This window comes from Lissotriton helveticus, chromosome 8, assembly GCF_964261635.1.
Source record: "Lissotriton helveticus chromosome 8, aLisHel1.1, whole genome shotgun sequence".
NCBI lineage: Eukaryota > Metazoa > Chordata > Amphibia > Caudata > Salamandridae > Lissotriton > Lissotriton helveticus.
The window spans coordinates 1,578,676,556-1,578,696,818 of NC_136069.1; the positions used below are offsets into that span (position 1 = coordinate 1,578,676,556).

The 20,263-nt window shown below is 42.3% G+C and overlaps 1 protein-coding gene across 2 annotated transcripts in view; it reads left to right on the forward strand.

The window, feature by feature from the left end:
* SLCO2B1 (solute carrier organic anion transporter family member 2B1) overlaps positions 1 to 20,263 on the forward strand; it is a 498,318-nt gene that overhangs the window by 376,262 nt on the left and 101,793 nt on the right. For both annotated transcript variants that reach the window (XM_078658583.1, XM_078658584.1), the window contains one exon: positions 18,008 to 18,206. In XM_078658583.1, the coding sequence (XP_078514709.1) occupies positions 18,008 to 18,206 (199 nt within the window). The remainder of the gene's footprint in view (positions 1 to 18,007; positions 18,207 to 20,263) is intronic.

The window sequence follows — 20,263 nt, forward strand, 5'->3', positions numbered from 1 at the left end:
GATGGAAGCAGAAGAAACAAAATTGTTTCCTGCTTTTGAAGAAAAGGATTTACCTGAAGAACTCAAGGAAACAGTGAAATCTGATATATGGGATTTTACTGGGAATGAGATGGGTCTGATGAAAAACGTAGATCCAGTAAAAATTACATTGAAGCAGGGAATAGAATTTCCTAACATTCCACAGTATAAAATGAAAGCAGAAACAATTGAAGGTATTACACCTATAATTGAAAAATTAATCAAACAAGGTGTATTAAAAGAAATGGAGAGTAGTCCTTGTAATTCACCAATTATGGGAGTTAAAAAGTCAAATGGAACATTTAGAATCGTACAAGATTTGAGAAAGGTTAATCAAATTGTCGTTCCATGTTGTCCTGTGGTTCCAAATCCAGCAGTAATTCTATTCCAGATTCCACATGATGCTGAATGGTATACAGTCATTGACCTTTGCAATGCATTTTTTACTGTTCCCTTACATCCAGACAGTTATGAAATCTTTGCTTTCAGATTCCAAGGTAAGACCCTCGGATGGTCAAGAATCCCAAAGGGCTATACAGAAAGTCCTTCAATCTTTAATGAACTGTTAAAAAGATCATTAGAAGACCTAGACTTACCTGGTAGGTCTACGTTAGTGCAGTATATAGATGATCTGTTGATAGCTGCAAAGACAAGAGAAAATTGTGTGACAGACACAATAATTCTGTTAAATCGCCTTGCAGAAGAAGGACATAAAGTGTCTCCAGCAAAACTACAGTTTTGCAAACAAGAAGTAAAATATCTTGGTCACAGAATTGCAAAGGGAAAAAGACAAGTAACAATAGAGAGAATAAAAATGATTCAAGCAATGTTACCTCCAAGAACACAAAGACAGGTCAGAATGTTCTTGGGAATGGTTGGTTACTGTCGACAATGGATAAGTGGATTTTCAGTAATTGCAAAACCACTACAGAGACTGACAAAGTCAGATGTAAAAGATCCAATTATTCTCAATGATGCTGAGATGGATTCTTTTGAGAATCTGAAAAAGAGCTTATGCCAAGCTCCTGCTTTAGGTATGCCAAATTATGAGAAAGATTTTGAACTGTATTGCAGTGAGAGAGAAGGATGTGCATTATCTGTGTTGATTCAGAGACATGGAAATCTAAAGAAACCTATTGCATACTTCTCTGCAGTTCTTGATCCAATTGCAAAAGCATTACCAGGTTGTTTAAAAGCAGTTGCAGCTACAAGTATTAGTCTCGAACAAAGTGAGGGGATCATTATGGGATTTCCAGTGAAAGTTTTTGTGCCTCATTCAGTGGAAATATTACTGACAAGAGGTAAAACTCAACATTTAACAAGCAGCAGATTGACAAAGTATGAGAAAATCATACTAGGAGCAGATAATGTTTCGATTTCAAGATGTTTGAATCTGAATCCTTCTACATTACTGCCTGATTCTGAAATTGTTGATGACATTGAAACAGAACATGAATGTTTAGATGTCATGGAATTCTGCACTAAACCAAGAAAAGACATCAAAGACAGACCTTTGTCTGAATCGGATTTTGTCTACTTTGTAGATGGCTCATGCTTAAGATCCGAAGGAGGTGTCTTGAAAGCTTCATATTCAGTTTGTACAGTTAAAGATGTCGAAGAAGCATCATGTCTTGAAGGAGTTCGTTCAGCACAAGTAGCTGAATTAATTGCTTTGATTCGTGCATGTGAAATATCAAAGGATATAAGAGTTACCATCATTACTGATAGTCAGTATGGGTATGGAGTTGTACATGATTATGGACAACTCTGGTCACAGAGAGGATACATGACATCAGCAGGATCACCAATTAAAAATGCAGTTTTCATTAGGAGATTAATTGAAGCAATACAATTGCCGAAAGAAATCGCCATTGTTAAGTGTGCAGCGCACACTAGAGGAATTGATTATATTTCCAAGGGCAATGCCTTCGCAGATGAAACGGCTAAATACTGCGCAAGGAAAAATTATTCATACAATCGGGAAAGGAGTAAAGAAACTGATTCAAATTCATTAATGCTAACAACAGTTGTAGAAACATGGCATGAGATTAGAGATTTACAAAATGAAGCAGAAGATGAAGAAAAAGACTTGTGGTTAAGATCAGATTGTAGACCACGTGAAGAAGATGGAGTATGGGTTTACAAAGATGGCAGAGTAGTCTTACCAAATTGCTTGATTGCTGACATGGCCAGATTATATCATGGTCCAGCACATCTGGGAAGAGATTCTATGGTTAGACTTTTCAGAGAAACATGGTTCAATACTAAGTTCAGAACTATTGCAGAATCTTTTTGTCAAAGGTGTTTGTCATGCCAACAAATGAATCCAAACAGAAAATCGGTGGTGGGGACAGGAATAATTGGTCGAGAGGGTGGTCCCTTTACCAGGTTACAAATGGATTTCATCGAAATGCCCTTACACAATTGTTTGAAATATGTGCTTGTAATTGTTTGCTTATTTTCAAGATGGGTAGAGGCTTTCCCTACACGACATTGTGATTCAATTACAGTAGCAAAACTGATGCTCAGAGAAATCATCCCAAGGTACGGTTTTCCAGTCACTATTGAGAGTGATGGAGGAAGCCATTTTGATAACAAACTGATGAAGTTAATTTGCGAAGCTTTGAGCATTGAGCAGAAAATACACTGTGCATACAGACCAGAGGCATCTGGGGTGGTTGAACAAATTAATGGAACAATTAAAAACAGAATTGGAAAAATGTGTCTTGAAACAGGTGTAAAGTGGACTGATGCTCTTCCACTTGTTTTGATGTCATTAAGAAGTACACCAGATAAAAAGACAGGTTTGAGTCCTCATGAAATTTTAATGGGAAGAGTTATGAGGCAAGCTTTTGTACCTGTAGGTAAACTGTTGAGCATAAATGACAGTGCTATTTTGGATTACTGTAAAAGGTTATCTGATATGGTAACTTCTGTGTCTAATCAGGTGGGAACTGAAGCACAATCAAATGAAAAGGTTTTGACACATGATCTGAGACCTGGCGATTGGGTCAGAACAAAAGTACATCGGAGAAGGAATTGTCTAGCTCCTAGATGGCAGAAGCCTAGGCAAATAATTTTAATCACTACTAATGCTGTAAAGTGCAGAGGATTGAAACGCTGGATTCATCCTAGTCATACTATTCCAGTACCAACTCCTGAGAGTTCTGATGTTGAAAGTGATACCACAGATGATTCTGATTCTGAAGCAGAAGGCGAAACAGAAGGTGAAATAAATCCAGATTTTGAAGATCGACAAGAAAGTCGACATCTGGAAACTGTGCCAGTGAATGGAAATTTGACAAGAAAAGACTTGGAAATCATCGAAATAGATTCTGAAGGTGAAGAGAATCTGTTAAAGGGAAAGATAACTGAAGATTCGGTTGTCTCTATCGAAGACAAAGAAGCAGAACAAAAAGAAGTTTCAGACCAGGAGAGTATCGAAAGGCAGAGAACAAGCTCTGGAGTAAGGAACAGAAATCCAAAATCTGGGAAGTTGGGGGTAATTGAAGAAGAGGAGGAAGACGAATTACCAAGTACCAGTAATGGAAAACAAAGTGAAGTTCCTGATGGAGTGAAATTGCCGAATAGAGAAGTTCCTGAGTCAATTGAAATTTCAGACTACGAAACTGAAGAAAGTGACGTGGATGGTGAAAGTGAAAACAGAAAGAAAAGGACTTGGAAGTCAGAATCAAATAATTCTGAACCAAAGAAGAAGTACGTGAGAAAAGCAGACTACTGGCCTGGTGGAAGATTGAGAGTCAGGTTGATCAAGAAACCAAAAGAACAAGTCGAAGAAATCAGTAGTCAAAAGAGTCCTGGAAAAGAAGTTGGAGTTGGAAGGAAAATTGAAGTAATATCGAGAAAAGGAAAAAGAATAGTAAGACCAAACCAAAAATACAAGTCTCCTGAGTGGACTTACTTAGTAATTCCACCTGTTATTGACATATATGGTAGTAGTGAAGAAGAAGACGAAATCCAAGAAATTAGTGACAATGATTGAAGTACAGAAATATTAAATTGGCAAAAGGCTGAAGAAAATTTGTTAGTTGACACAAGGTCGAAGAAAAACTGTTTAGTTAAAGAAAACTTATGTATGACATAAGGTCGAAGAAATCTTGTTTAGGGTTTTAAAAAAAAAAAAAAAAAAAAATATATATTTTAAAAGGGGGGTGTAAATATAAATTTTGATTTTAAAAATTTTGTTTTATTTTGAGGCTAAACTAACCAAAAATGCCTTATGTTAAGGAGAGCACTTCAAAGTGTTCTGTTTTTAAGAGATGCTGTAAGATGACTCTGGTGTGTCTGCTCATTTTAATTCTGCTCTGGTTGGTTTTAGCTGTGATTATCCCTTTGGAGATGAACAGAGAATTACACAAAGTTAACATAACAAGCAAAGCTCTGGTTAGCCAAACTAAACATAGTGCGTCTGCAAAAGTTATTGATCATCAGCCTAACATTCATCAAGATAAGTCAATTAGTGATTTTTCAAGTAATACATTCACAAAGCTATTGAGTGAATATGTTAAGGTAATGGATGCAAAAGACTGCTACGTCTGCGTTAAGTTACCTGCTTCTGTTTCTGAGGGAGTAACATATAATATGCTTCCTCTCACTTATGGTGTAACATGTAGTGTGTTAACTAGCTTATTTTACCAAACTGGACGCTTAGAATATTACTATTCAGATTTTGACGAGATTTTTGCAAATATTAAGATTGAAAACGCTTTAAATAAGCATAAGAAAGCAAAACAAATGAGAGAATTTTTCTTAGTTACTAACGAACTCACTTATGAGTATGCTTATAAAAATAATCTAACTTGCAAATTAAGTGCTGAAGGAAAGAAATTTTTGAATATGGTTGAGGAGAGAAGAGCAATTTATAAGAGGAATGAATTAGTCAAGCAGACTAAGTCTAATTTCTGGCAGAAAGAGGATGAAAAGTTAAATGGCAAAATGCTTGAAAATAGTGCAATTCACATAGACAAACCAGTTAGTGGAAAGCTTTGCATTAGGAGAGATAACACACTTTTTGATAATTACTTTGTAGGTGCAAGTAACTGTGAAGATACTTATCAGATTTTGGGAGGTTGGGGATTCAAAGGTGGAAAGGATCCAATCTTTCCTGGGATTTATTTTGTTTGTGGTGACAAAGCCTACTACAACCTTCCAGACCACTGGTATGGAACTTGTTATGTGGGAATTGTTTTTCCTAAAGTGTTTCATGTTGACAGAGATTCAGAAGGATTGTTTAAAATTCATAATTATGTAAATAGAGTTAAAAGAGAAACTTTTACTGAAGTTCTGGGAGATATTTTTCAAGCAGTAATACCTTTTGTTGGTATAACCTTAAATGCAGGGAGAATCAGAAAATTGTCCACTATAGTTGATAGATTATCAACTGACACAGCTGATGGGTTTCAATTAGTGAATGTTGAAGTTATTGCAATTAGATCCATGGTAATTCAAGACCGCCTTGCTTTAGACATACTCCTAGCAAAAGAGGGAGGAGTCTGTGGCATTTTACATGTACAACATTGTTGCACATATATACCTGACGAAAGTAAGAATATTGAAATGTACATCAAGAATATTACACAAATGCATTCAGAGATAATTCCTTTAGAAGAAGATGATTTTACAGGGAAACTTTCAAAAAGGTTCCAAGCAATTAAAAATTGGTTTCACAATATTGGAAGTTCAATTCTTGGCAAGATTTTGGCACCTTTGATTATAATAGTATTCATTTTTATTTTGACCAAAATAGGTTGTTTGTTACATAAAAGAAAGAAGCAGTTGAAAGAAAAGAAAAGAATCTATAAACTTAGAAAAGAAGAAGAAAGGGAGATCGAATTACAGGAGTTACATAGAGAGCGTTATGCTAATTCCAAAGATTATGCAGAAACAGACTTTTAGGATTACTGATACAAATGAATTTGAATCGATTTCTCGGAAGTTTAAATTACCAAAATTTTGGGTGCTGGTGTGGTGATTTGTTAATCACCAGATGAGGGAGTTGATGGAGCGAGATAGAAAACAAAATTTTGTTTAAACTCGTGAAGTCACATTTCCATAACATGAATAATAATATTAATGATTTGTGATATGTCGTGCTAATACAACTTAGATTAAACTTTACACATGGGGGGACTAACATGTGTGCTCATAAACGTGCATAATTGTTGCATCTTTTTGTTCGTGCAAAATAATAAAATAATTTATTGTTTTCGTTTTTGTCACTACTAACTGCTGCAAACTTAAAAGAAGCATGTGCTTGTTTTGCTTTTCCTTGTCTGTGTGATGTCATTTCTACTATTCTAGGTGCACATAAGTCTCATGGATTAATGAAGACTGGTAGATATAAACGCTGCTTTATTTGTTTGCATTTGCTAGGTAACATTTGATTAATCGGGTGGGTTAATTAATTAGTAAATCCTGGGGTGGATACAGAATCTACATTATTTCTTACATTAATACTTTTCTTGTGTTTGTTTTATACTAGAAAGCATAAGTTGCCTGCTTTTGGGCCTAGTTTGCTCAAGTTGTTAAAAGCTGAAATTTACTTCTGCAAAAGTCACGAGACGCCCATTCTGAAATAAAGTGTTCGTCAAAAGCTGCATTCACAAAGCAAAAACTGACGTGCTATCATCATTCTGTCGGACGTGGCCAAGGTCGAAAAAGAACATTTTGTCAGCCCTTAACTTGGCATCCGCGGAAGTCAATTGGAAGCAGTGAGAACATTATTGTACATTTGTTGCAAACCTAGGAAGCTCCTGGTTGCATTCGGAAAGGACAATGGTCCTTAAGAAAAGTGACCTAATGGAAGATTTGAAAAATGGGTGACATGTCACTTGTCACTCTCAGCCAATGGGACGTCGAAGATTTCTGAAAACTTTCCTTTGCGTAGTTTAGTTAGTGTAGAAAGGTATAAAAAGTCATGCCCCTAGGGATGGGCTGGCTGCTGCTTTCTGACTTTCCGATGAGGGTGAAGTGCTGTCGGACATTGCGTGGAGCACGTAAGAATCCTCAAAGAACTTTACTTTAATTTCTATCTATTTAGCTTAGCTAGGGACTTATGTTTTAGAAATGCTAAACTTTTAAATACTTACTTTAACTTTGATTCACTTGCTTAAATTGTATTTTTCTCACGTTTCTTTACAATCATGCTTGCTTCAATGCTAATAAATTACTTTTATAAAATTATCAATTGAAATACCATAATTTAGTAAATAAAATCTTACTTTTGACAAACAAGCTGGTCTTGATTATTCAGAAGTGTAGGTTACTATTAGCTAGATCATGTCGCCAATGGTGGTCATTTAAATAGCTAGGATTTGTTATAATGACAATATTCTTTCCGCTAATGTTTAATATTGTATATAGTTTGTAAATTAGGTGTATATAGATTTAATCCGACCACCTGATTCAGTAGGCCCAAAATATGTCAGGTTTATAAATGGGTCCATAGTTTAGTATAGAATTTTGTTTATAGGTTATGAAGTTGGGTAGCGTTGTTTATGATATATTTTCTATAGGCCGCTGGATCACAACGTACATTCGGCTCATTACATTCTTCGCCGTCTCTTTCGCGATCTCATCAGCAAATGCATTCCCACGACCAATATCATCAGTCACCTTCTTGTGAGCACTACATTTCACAATCGCCATTTGCAGAGGCAAGGTCAGTGATTCAAGAAGCTCATTCACCAACTGACCATGCTGAATCTTAGCTCCATGCGAAGTCAGGAACCCACGTTCTCTCCACAATCGTCCAAAACTGTGAGCCACTCCGAACGCATACTGACTATCAGTGTAGATAGTCACTTTCATTCCTTTGGACAACACACATGCTCTTGTGAGTGCAATTAATTCTGCGGCTTGGGCTGAACCATGTGGCACTCGTGCAGTTTCAACAACTGTGTGCAAAGTCGTGACAGCATATGCTGCAGTCATGTTACCACTTGGGAGCTTGAAGCATGAACCATCCACCCATAATGTACCATCACATTCAGCAAGAGGAGTGTCAGATAAATCTACTCTCCCTTTTGTCTCTTCCTCTGTTCTGAGAAAACAATCGTGCTGTTCTGAAGCATCTGATTCCTCTGCAATTGGCAACAACGTAGCTAGATTTAAGGTACTGCACCTTTTTATGTGCACATGACTTACTAACAGCGTTAATTCGTAGCTTGACAACCGAGCACTAGTTAAGTGCTGTGTCTTAGTTCTATTTAACAATGTGTCTACTGCATGTGGGACCATCACGGTTAGTGTATTATTCATTACTAGTCCAGCAGACTGTCGAATAGAAACAGCTGCTGCTGCTGTGGCTCTTAAACAACTTGGCAATGCTTTAGCTACCAGATCCAAAGTCGATGAAAAATAGGCGCATGGGCGCTGCCTACCTCCAAATAACTGAGTCAACACAGACAATGCACAGCCCTCTTTCTCGTGGACATACAATGTGAAAGGCTTACTGTAGTTGGGGGTACCTAACACAGGAGCCGAACATAATGCTGTGCGCAATTCGAGAAAACTTTTCTGACACTCATCAGACCAAGGAATGGGATTGGGTGTATTTTTACACGTTAATGCCACCAAGGGTTTGGCAAATAACGAAAAATGTGGAATCCACTGTCTACAGTACGATGTAATGCCCAGGAAAGCACGTACTTCTCTCTGAGTTCTTGGCACACTCAATTTCGCTATTGCCTGAATTCTTTCTGGGGTCAGTTTCCTTCCCTCCTTCGATAAGAGGTGACCTAGGTAGGTCACTTCTTGTCAGCAATATTGTAGTTTGGAAAGTGACACCTTGTGATGTAAATCACATAGATGACGCAATAATGACAACGTGGCCTTTTTACAAATTTCCTCAGTATCTGCAGCAATGAGCAAATCATCCACATACTGTACAAGAGCAGCACCTTTAGGTAAAACAATCGTATCAAGCTGTGTTTTTAGAGCTTGACTGTATATTGATGGACTTTCACAGTAGCCCTGAGGAGCGCGTTTAAAGCGAAAACTGCGACCTCCTAAACTGAAGGAAAAAATATCCCTGCTCTCCTCAGCAATCAGGATACTGAAGAAAGCATTCTTCAGGTCAATCACCGAAAACCAGGAGGCAGAGGCTGGAATCATAGTTAACAATGTGGTAATGTCGGGGACAACTGGGAATTGTGGCACAACTATCTTATTCACCTCTCTAAGGTCAATCACGAATCTGTACACAGGTGGCTGAGAAGGGTCAGTTCGTTTTAAAACAGGCAGAACAGGACTATTGCAAACATTGCCTCGTGTTTCTTCAATCACATCCTTTTTAATCAATTCGTAAACGATCGTTAGCAAAGCTTTTTCACCCTCACTAGATATCTTATATTGTGGAATTCGTGGCATTTGAACATTGGCTTTCAATGTTACAACATATGGTGGTATTTCTAAAAGGCCCACATCATTAGGACCAGTAGCCCAAAGAATATCTGGGAGAAGCGACAATTCTGCTGGAATTTTATCCCTCGACAAATACATGGGAGAAACCACTTTCTTACCTAAAGTAAGTAGTACTCCTGAAGGAGAACAGTACAAAGTCGCATACAATCTTTTTAATAAATCCAATCCTAGCAAGTTTTCCCCACAACCTGTTGTCAGAATGAGGGGTGCTTCTAAATCACAAGGACCAACAGAAAGGGACAAAGGGTCAGAAATTGGATTTCTAACTGGGGCGCCAGAAAAACCTACAGAAACGTTCATTTCGCCAGACAAAGGTGCGCCAGGGAGTTTGGAGTGCATAATAGAACTCTTTGTAGCACCAGTATCCAACAGAAAAGGTTCTGACACACCTGATGTAATCACCTCAACGTATGGTCCACTCTGATCTACTGGAACTGAAACAACTCCCTCTCTTTGTCTATGGCTGTCCTAGCAATGGTTACCCTCCAAATACTCATCTTCTGTATAGTAATCATCAACATAGTATTGAGCTGTCCTATCAGATGCGTTGTTCTGCTGATCAAACCTATTCATAGAATTCTGTGGTGGAAGGGGACGTGCGTTCTGGGGGACGTTTCCACGTCCTCTACCTCTAGGCACTTGCTGAACACCACGACCTCTTACACCAGAAGCACCATTTGCACGCTGTAATAAAATAGGACAACTATACTTAAAATGACCCTCTTCTTTGCAATATGAACACTGGTTGGGGCCTACAGAGACACGTGGCTGAGTGTACTCGACTCTTTGCGAGTTCCTCTGATACTGTTGAGGCTGCTGGAAATTATTCTGGTAGTGATTCTGGCTACCATTATTCTGATTACCACCACCACGTGGCGGATAGGTTGCTGTAGCAAAACCTTTGTTTTCAGTTCTTTAGTTTTCTTCTCTACTCTATCTTTCTTGTCCTTGTCTCTATTTTCGTAATATTGTGCGGTAGCCAATATCTGGGCTGAAGATGAGACTGCCCAAGAACTTTCTGAATCCTTTAACTTTTTACACAATTCTGGAAGCAGATTGTGCACGAATTTATCGACAAACAATCTCTGACCACCTTCTGTGGTCATATCTTGACCGCTGTGGTCGACAAATGTTTCTTCGAACCTGGTGAAAAAATCTGACAGTTTCTTCTTTCTTTTGCTTGCATGCAGACAACTTATCCCAATTTACACGTATTGCAGGCATTATCATTTTCATGTAATCTACTATTTTACCAGGGAGTTCTGCTATCAAAGGCTCAGGCTTAGCACCACCAACTTGTCGGGCGTCTGCAGCGGCGATATTAGCCCACGAGTCACCTAATTCCTGATCAAGATCTATATGACGAATTTTACCCCATAAAGGCTGTGGAACAACATTCCCAAATAGCATATCGATATCGGCTAAATTCATTATACATGACCCAGCAGTGTGCGACAACTCTTTGTAATACCCTGCAGGATTTTTACGCGGATCAGGTAATGTTTGTTTGAGTGCTAAAACTTCAGCTCGCTTCCATGGGACATGTACCCATACACGTTGGAAATGTGGCAGAATAGGTGGGACAGCAGTCGTGTCACCCTCTCTCCATTGTGGGGTAACTTCTCTCATAGGGTATTGTCGCGCCTTTTTCCTACTAGATGTACCAGGCTCAGATTGTGACCCAGAACTGCTCCCCTTACTCCGATATGATAACAATATTTCAACCGCTTTCTCTACATCAGGACCTACAATCATGCCTTCTCCAAATTTAAACCGTACACGACACAACTCTTGCGGGTTGCTTTCCAGATCATTGTCTTCCAAATCCTCACAAAGAAAAACACACATCTGTTCGAAAACATATCTCTGCGTCGATGCTTCCCATTGATGGAAGACTTCCATGACAGACTCTACATCATATTTAACCGTGTCCATAACCCATTTCCGTGCTAAACTATTCAGTGAGTCTCTCTCTTGATAGTCAGGCAGTCGACTTCGCAACTGTCTTCGTCCCATGTTAGGGGTCGTAGTAGGCGACCCGAAAAGAGGTAAAAGAAGGTTAGTAACAGTGCTGGCCATTTTCTGCCGAATGGAAGGTGAAACTGAAGGAAGAACAGGTGGAAAAACGAGGTGAGATGGCAGGGGCAGAGCTAGCAGAAGAGGTATCAGGGGAAATGGAAGGAGCACTAGGCAAAATCATAGAGGGAGCATTAGGAGAAGTAGTAGGTACTTTAGGCAAAATCGTAGAAAGCATAGATGAAGCAGAGGTGGTCGGTGAGCCTGGAGGAGGCTGCACCGAAGAAGTAGGAGCCAGCTGAAGAACAGCTGGCGGGTGCTGTGGAGGAACAGGAGGCGTAACTAAAGGTTGTGGGGGTGCCGTGGCATTTTGTGCATAGGGGGGTGGCGAGTTTAGTAAATGCGACATTAATGGGTCTTTTTCACGCTCTTTTGCTGCCTCTTGCTGAAGAGACGGCAAAACTGGATAGCATTTGTCCACTGCCATTTTACGTTGTCTGTGCAACTGTTCACTCATCTGCTCTTCTACATTGTCTTTAAACTGCATAGCAGCTTGCATTACTGAAAGTCCCTCTTCTCTTTTATTTTTCTTAGCTAATTTGATTTCTTTTTGTTTGGCTTCTTTACGCCATAAGCGGAAAGAGTCAAACATCGCCGGCCGGGCTTTCTTTTTAAAGAGTTTAATTTCAAGGTTATCTAGGATTTCGGTATCAAAGCTACCATATTGGGGCCATTTTAAAACACCATCTTTCCTGGTGTATTTAATCCACACTTCGTTGTAGGTGATGGGGCCTACCCCATGTTTCACATATAGCTCGTAAGTTGGAGTTCCAACCGGAGGAACCGGACATGAGTCCTCCAATCGGGAGTCCATATTATTATAACCAAGACAAAACAAATTTCCAAGTCTAAGACTAGGTATCTTTGCTCTCTAGTCTAGTTCCAAACTTCAAAGGATTTTGGTGCTTGCAAGTACCAACAAATTATCCCAAAGGATACCCAAGACTAAGACCAACTAAGGACTGGGAGACGCTCCACTTACACTTAACTGAGATATCGATGACGTCACCAGAAGACTCGTCTTAGTGTTTCGCTCTACCAAACTTCAAGGGTCCAAATCAGGGCGATAGCCAGGGCAGCAGTCCTCTGTAGCCGTTGGGAAGCGGGGAACCTCGCAGCAAAGACCTTCGGACCACGTCGACATGCAGGGGTCGATGAGGTGGTTGACCGTCCTCTGGAATTTTCACACGAAGCTCCTCACGAACCTCTGGCTGGGCTGGTACCACTGGAATCGCCCCAAACGTTGGGCGCCAGCTGAGGTACTGGGTTTTTAAGAACCGGCGCAGAACCGGTAACCCAGCGGTGCCAGGGTACACCCAGAGACCTCGAGTTCTTCCTGATTTAGACCACAGAAACTCAGAGTCTTCTAGGTGAAGTCAAGGATCGATTTTATTGGCTGCAACCAAGGTAACAAGTGTCCTAGAATACAACACACGGGGAAGTATATTCTCAGGAGACTGCTCGAATTTACAAAGTCAGGCTTCTCTCTTTATACAGAATATTCAGCTTCAAGCAAACATTCTTCGAATTCGTAGTATGTCATTTTCAGTTACTGGTTACAAAAGAAAAGCAGAGTCATGATGACATGTACATATTTCACGTCGTGCTGCCCATAACAAATCACCCGGCAAGGCCCAACTTTCATCAGATATCGGTGGACCCCCAATAAAACAGGCACCTCCCCATAAAGTAAGTGAAGCAAAAGAGTAGAGACAGATGTGAGCAAGATACGGCAGGTGTGCGCGCTGAAATGGTTTTATGGCTTGTTGAGCCTTGATGCTATCTTGCTCGGCCACTGGGAGGGGAACTGACCTAACGAGTTCGGCCTGGGGCAATGGTTCCAACTTGCACAGGTCATGGAAAAGTCGATTAAGGAGTAGGTGTCCTTGCTGAATTGAATTCAGCTGGATTAAGGCCTATGTAAAGGGCAACACATAAATGGGAGCCAAGGGTTCAGAACGAAAATGACGATTTCGAGGTGAAATCGTCACTCGAATATGCTGAAAATATATGTACATGATGTGCTCGTCATTCTCGGTCTTTTGATACCAAATTCGTCATGTTTCGATGAAGTTTTTATTCTCGAGTCCAGAACGATTACATGAATCCAGAATTTCAGAACCACAATGCTCTCCCTTTGAGCCATTGCACAATTGTCCTCTCAGTCTCCTTTCCATCAAGAAGGCCTTCTTGGTGGCAATAACATCTACTCAGAGGGTCAGTGAGCTTCAGGCTATGTCATTCAAGCCTTCCTACCTGAACATCTACCCATACAAGATGGTTGTTCTCATTAGATCTTCCTGGCTGCCGAAAGTTGGAACTCACTTTCATGTAGGCCAGTCCTACACCCTGCCTACTTGTTACGCTCTGCTACATCCCTCTAAGGAAGCGGAGCGACTTTCCATCTGGACCCAAAAGAGCATTGTCATTGTATCTTCACCGCACAAAAGTTACGGGTGGTCAACAATCTCTTCGTGGGGTATGTAGGAGATTAGAAGGGAAAGGCCATGCAGAAGTGGACCACCTTCCGATGGAGCATGCTCTGCATTAAAATCTGCTATGCACTGGCCAAGAAGCAAAACTTTGAGGGCTTGCGTGCTCATTTCAGCAGCGCCAAGGCTACAACTGCTGAATTAGCACCCAGAGTTCCTGTCCTGGACATCTACCAAGCCGCAATATGGGCTTCTCTACACACGTCCACGAAGCATTACTGCCTGGACAGTCAGGGTTGCAGGGTTGGACATTTTGCCTGTTCAGTCTGCAGGACTTTTTTAGTGAGAAATTATTTTGCAGACCCATCTCTGGGGAGGTATTGCTTGGGTCTCTATCTAAGGTAAGGAATCCTAGACTAGAAGTCTCTAAAAGATGAACAAGTTGCTTATCTTCGGTAATGCCATCATCTGGTAGAGATTCTGTCTAGCTGCAGATTTCTTACTGACCCACCCATCCTCCCTGCTCTGCAAAATGATATCCAGGGTCAGGGTTTTTCCCCTTTGAGAGCCCTAGTTTGCCACACCTGTGGTGTGTGTACCATGGCTTCGCACTCCTGCTGTGGAAAGTCATGATAAGAAACGGACATCAGCGCACTGGAGTGGTGCCTATATAGGCACCGTGCAAGTCATTTCCAAAGCCAACGACGCCACGCAGAGTCAAACGATGCCGCCTACTGGCACGCAGAGATACTACTCACAAACTTTTTGTGGATCCAGTCTGATGCCTTGGGATAATTCTAAGGTAAGGAATCTATGGCTAGATAGTCTCTACCAGATAAGGCGTTACCAAAGACAAGTAACTTATTCGTTATTACATCTTGAGCTGACAAATGTCTGTTAAATAAAGCAGAAACCAGATGTAGTCCTGGTCCAATCTTTGTTTTTTTTTTTTTTTTTTTTTTTTTTTTTTTGTTCTGGCTCCAGGCACCCATTAAATCAATTGACAAGATTAGAGTGATTCTATTTAGGGATTACTGCAGATCTTCAGTTAATTGGATGTAAATGTTAATGTAATTGCATTTATATTGCGCTTACTACCCCTGACAAGGCATCGAAGCGCTTTATGCCAGGCAGTACGCTGCTCCGGAAACCAAGGTTAAAGGTTAGTTCAGTGTCATTGGTTACTGTTAGTTGGATGGACTTGACTGTTCCTGAAGTATTTGGGCAACCATTTTGAGGCCTTGAGAAAGATTCATTTGCTCTAGAGTGTAGAGGGCTGAGATCTGAGTCTTTAATGGACCCTGGTCTTTCTGGAAATTTGTGAGTTTTACTTGGCTTAGGGAGTAAAGCAGGGCAAACAAACACCTGGAGGTGGTGTTATGCAAAATGATGGGACCTCCATGCAGAATGTGGAAAGGCCCCCCACACCTCCAAAATCTCACCAATATTCATAGGCTTTTTGCTGAATGGGAGCCCTCAGTGCTGCAGGGTCTACACAGGCCTGTACTGCACCCTGTTGCATGGTATTTAGGATTTTATTTAGCCTTCTTTATAAAAACCTTATTATTGGGATGGTTTGCATTTAAGCAAAGCAGGTGTAGAAGAGCAGGCGAGACAGGAGGTCTCTCCGGAGGATTCGATTTCATGTGATCTGGTTGATCCTCGAGGGACTAGAGATCAGAAGGATCAAAGGATTCTCTAGGACTAACTGGGGGATCAGATATTTGGTGACATGCAGGACGATTGATTTAAGGATTATAGAAACCTCATTCCGATACCTTTTCACATGGGGACACAAAGCCTTTCTCCATTATCCTCTCTCTAGTGATTGCTAATGTTCTCCTGGATTAAGCGATTTAGACATAGTAAATGTCAAAGATAGCCTTATATTCTTTGTTGGATAATTGCCTATTGGTGGGTTCTTTTGATGTGTCCATTGCATTTTATGCTTGCATATCTCCCTCATTGCATCTCACATATAACATATAAATGTATTTATTTGCACACTTTGCATTTATAAACATGCTATGTTTAGCAGTCTTTGCTTATGTATACCATATAATATTTATCATACTTTGATAGTGCATCAATTATTCACATATATATTTAACATGGATTATGTTGTATTATAAAGTTATGTGAAAGTGGAACAAAATTATTGTGTTAATTCTTGCATTTGACATCATTCGAGGTGGGAGCTACCCTGTTCAAAATAATTAGAACATTGTACTTAAACTTGCTACAGATAAGTATTAGTTAGAGAGGAAGAGCTTCAGTTCTTGGGGTATTCAGTCCATATAGAGCGGTAAACCTCTTTTGTGAAGGCCACAGACAGGCTCCTCTGAGTTAGTCTAGCCTCCTCTGGTGGTTTGGGACTGTGCAACTTACCGAATATGCCTCATAAATAATTTCAGTTCAACACACTGATGGATTTTGTATCCACATTTGCCAATGAGGGACCTCAACCATGCCTCAATCTAATTTTATACTTTTTCTCTGTTCCCTGATGAGGCTACTTCAAAAACATAGCAGCGCATGTTACACAGCAGCACATGTTACACACAACAAATCTTAGATGTTAAATGTGTCTGCCCCTTCTTTTATCCAGGAGTAGTAGGGATTAATCCCACCCAACACTTACCTTTACCATAGGCGAAAAAAGACTCTGCTAGCAGAAGATGACTACGTGGCGGCCTAGCTCAGGTTAGGTTGGGATGCTCTCACCACCCTTACATCAGGCCAGATGTTGTAGAGACACCAGTGCTGTTCTCAAACACGAAGCAGAAGTAGATCAGCACAGTATATTGATCTACTTCTGGGTAGTGCCTTCGCTTTAAGTGGTTTCTCCGACCGTGGGAGGTGGGGTGAATCGTTTGTGTCAGACTGTTTGGACCACCCCTCACTGACAGGGTACTTTTAAGAGGTGTGCAATAGAGACGGGTGAAAAACAGGAGTAGCCTTTGTGGCAAGCTTCTTCATTCTGTAAAATGCAGCTCCACATGTTTTCTCAATGCAATTGACATTTTGTAGAGCGTGACTAGGTTATATATTTCTTTTTACTTTTATAGCATATTTCTAAGGAAAATGGATTCTTCAATAGTAGAGGTTTTTTTCAAACATTTTTCAATTCTGTGTGGCTCAAACATTCACATAGTGCCGCCCTAAGAAAATAAAAACAGTACTCGCAGTTAAGATAGCTATGTAACATGACAGGAAACATCGCTTCCAGTGACGGCTGCCATGTATTGAGGGCAGTGTGGCAGGGAATCAGGGTTGCACAAAAAAAAAAACACTTACCTTGAGGCTCGATGAGACGTCCTCCTTCACCAGTCGTCTCTCTTCTGAAGGATCCAGCAAACTCCCCTAACCAATCCTGGCGCTGCTCTCACTAGCCCCTTCCATGCGGGGCTAATTCCCCCATGGTGCGGGGGGGGGGGGGAGGAGGAGAGCCGCGCGTGGCGCCGCGGTGCTCGTGATGAGCTCTGCTTGTCATGCTGCACAGTGGAGCTGTGCTCATGATGAGCTGAGCTCGTCATGACTCCGCCCACTGCCGTGGAACGCCCGCACAAGAGGGGAATTAGCGTCGAAGGAGCTAGTATGTGAGCAGCACTAGGATTGGTTGGAGCAGCCTCACTCAGCGCTCTCAAGAGTACTGGAGGCCTGCGCTTTCTCTAACCCAGCTGCTTAAGACAGCTGGGTTAGAGAAGTTTAAAATGTGCATCTCTGGCTGGCCATTGCAAGACTGCAGGCTGGCCAGCCAAAATGATATTCGCATTTTCAAGCGCACAGCTCCCTGCTGCCACTGGACAGCACTGGCCCAGCCCCTTTCTGCCACTCCGTTCCGGACGGGTCGATTACTGGAAAAAAAAATGGTAATAAATAATCTTTATCACCATGTTATTTTTCCGCTCTGGCCTTTAAAGTGACGCTCCTCCTCTAAAATGGAGGAGCCGCAACGATCGCTTCCTGTTTGTATTTACATCTCCTCACATTGAACACATAATGAAGTACTCCTGTTTTGTGGTTGCTCTTCTCAGGTGCTATCAGCATTCCTGGAGCCATGGTGGGGATCATTGTCGGAGGAGCGATAATGAAGAAGTTCCAGATGACGCTGAAGCAGTGTGGAGCCATGTGTGTCATTGGGATGGGCCTGTGCATCGCCGTAGGCCTGCCCATCATTTTCTTGGGCTGTCCAACGCAGGCATTTTTTGCTCCAGGCCATGTACCAGTTGGAAGGTAAAACCAGTTTGTAGGACTACCCAAATGTTACACAGATTTGTAGCTCTCATGTTTTTCAATTATATTAGTACCTGTTCACAAAGGCAGTTTGGAGTTTGTAAAGTAGTACTCCTCGAGTACTCTTATGTGCTTTTATACAATTTTCAAATCAATATTAATTTATATGCGTACTTGTCGATTCAAATATACATTCTAAATTATTATTGATAACCAATTCATTATATGTATTGGTTGGTCTATCTTTTTTTCTGTACAATTGCAGCTTCTGTTTTATGTTCTATAATGAAAATAATAAAATTATTTTTTAAATATTATTTACTCTTATACAAATTTACAATTTGCAAATATGTCCAAAAGCATCTAAAATGTGCATAAACTTTGAATAGCTTAAGGAAATGTGCCCTCTTTGTATTTCAGAGCTAATTCACAAAAATATATGAGCACTTAAGAGTACAACTACAAGATTCCGTCCGATATGTATAAATGCTTCCGCTTCCGTGACCGCTGACCTCCAGGCTAGGTCGCCCCCACTCACTGCTGCCTACCTGCCAGCCTCCTGTGCCGGTGTTATCACCCGCTGCCTGCCTGCTAATTGTCACCGCCGCTGCCTGCCTTGGACGGCCCAGCCGCCGCTGAGCCGCCCACCTCCCGATTTTCGTCCTTCCCGCCGCTGCCTCCCTGCGGCCCCGCCCCCCTCCAGACCATTTGCCGCCCCGCTCCCACCACCCAGCTGCTCCTCCCTCCCGGTTCCACTCTTAAGGGGGCCGCGTAGTAGGCGAAGGGATCGACCGCTGACCCTGCCTCCAGGCTAGGTCGCCCCCACGCACTGCTGCCTACCTGCCAGCCTCCTGTGCCGGTGTTATCACCCGCTGCCTGCCTGCTAATTGTCACCGCCGCTGCCTGCCTTGGACGGCCCAGCCGCCGCTGAGCCGCCCACCTCCCGTTTTTCGTCCTTCCCGCCGCTGCCGCCCTGCGGCCCTGCCCTCCTCCAGCCCATTCGCTGCCCCTCTCCCACCACCCAGCTGCTCCTCCCTCCCGGTTCCACACTTACGGAGGCTGCGAGCAGCGGGCGCGCCGCAAGCCCGTCTGCGCCTGGACTACGCCCAGCGCCAGGACCCCTGGCCCCCCCGACGAAGCTAGCTCACGTGACGAACTTACGACGCCACCACCCTAAACGCACGTAACGCCGGCCGGAACACCGCCTGCTACCGGACCAACCCGAAACGCATTCGCGGACCCTTCACCTGCTGTAAATCCACCTGCCTCCGGACCTGCACCGCACCCGCAAGGCCAGGCACCAGCAGCAATCACTTAAAGTGCATCCTGCTCAACATCCGCTCCGTCCACAGACACGCCGTCGAACTCTGGAACCTCCTCGACACAACATCACCAGCCGTCGCCTTCCTCACAGAAACCTGGATGAACGCCTCCTCAGCCCCCGACATCGCCATAGCCATCCCGGAGGGCTACGAGATCACCTGAAGGGACCGCGTCAACCAAACCGGAGGAGGCATCGCCAACCTCCACAAAAACACCATCCGAATCACGACCAACACCGACGACACCCTCACCACCGCAGAGCACCTCCACTTTCAGATACACACCAACCTCAAGACCACCCTCAGAGGCACTCTCGTCTACAGACGACCGGGACCACGCGCACAATTCAGCGAAGCCATCGCAGACTTCATCAGCCAGCACGCCCTTACCTCAGCAGACTACATCCTCCTAGGAGACATCCACTTCCACCTGGAGAACAACAATGACAGCAACACCGTCGCCCTCCTGGACAACCTCAGACTCAAGCAACTGGTGAACATCCCCACCCACTACACAGGTCAAATGCTAGACACCATCTTCTCCTCCAGCAAGCACATCTCCTTCAGCCACTCCACCGGACTACACTGGACAGATCACAGCTGCATCCACTTCAACTTCAGGAGAACCATGACCAACCACCACCCACAACAGGTTCCCCGCAGAAGCTGGAGCAAGATCTCCGCCGACCAACTCACCACCTCCCTCAGCCAGAACCCTCCCACCAACACCAGGGA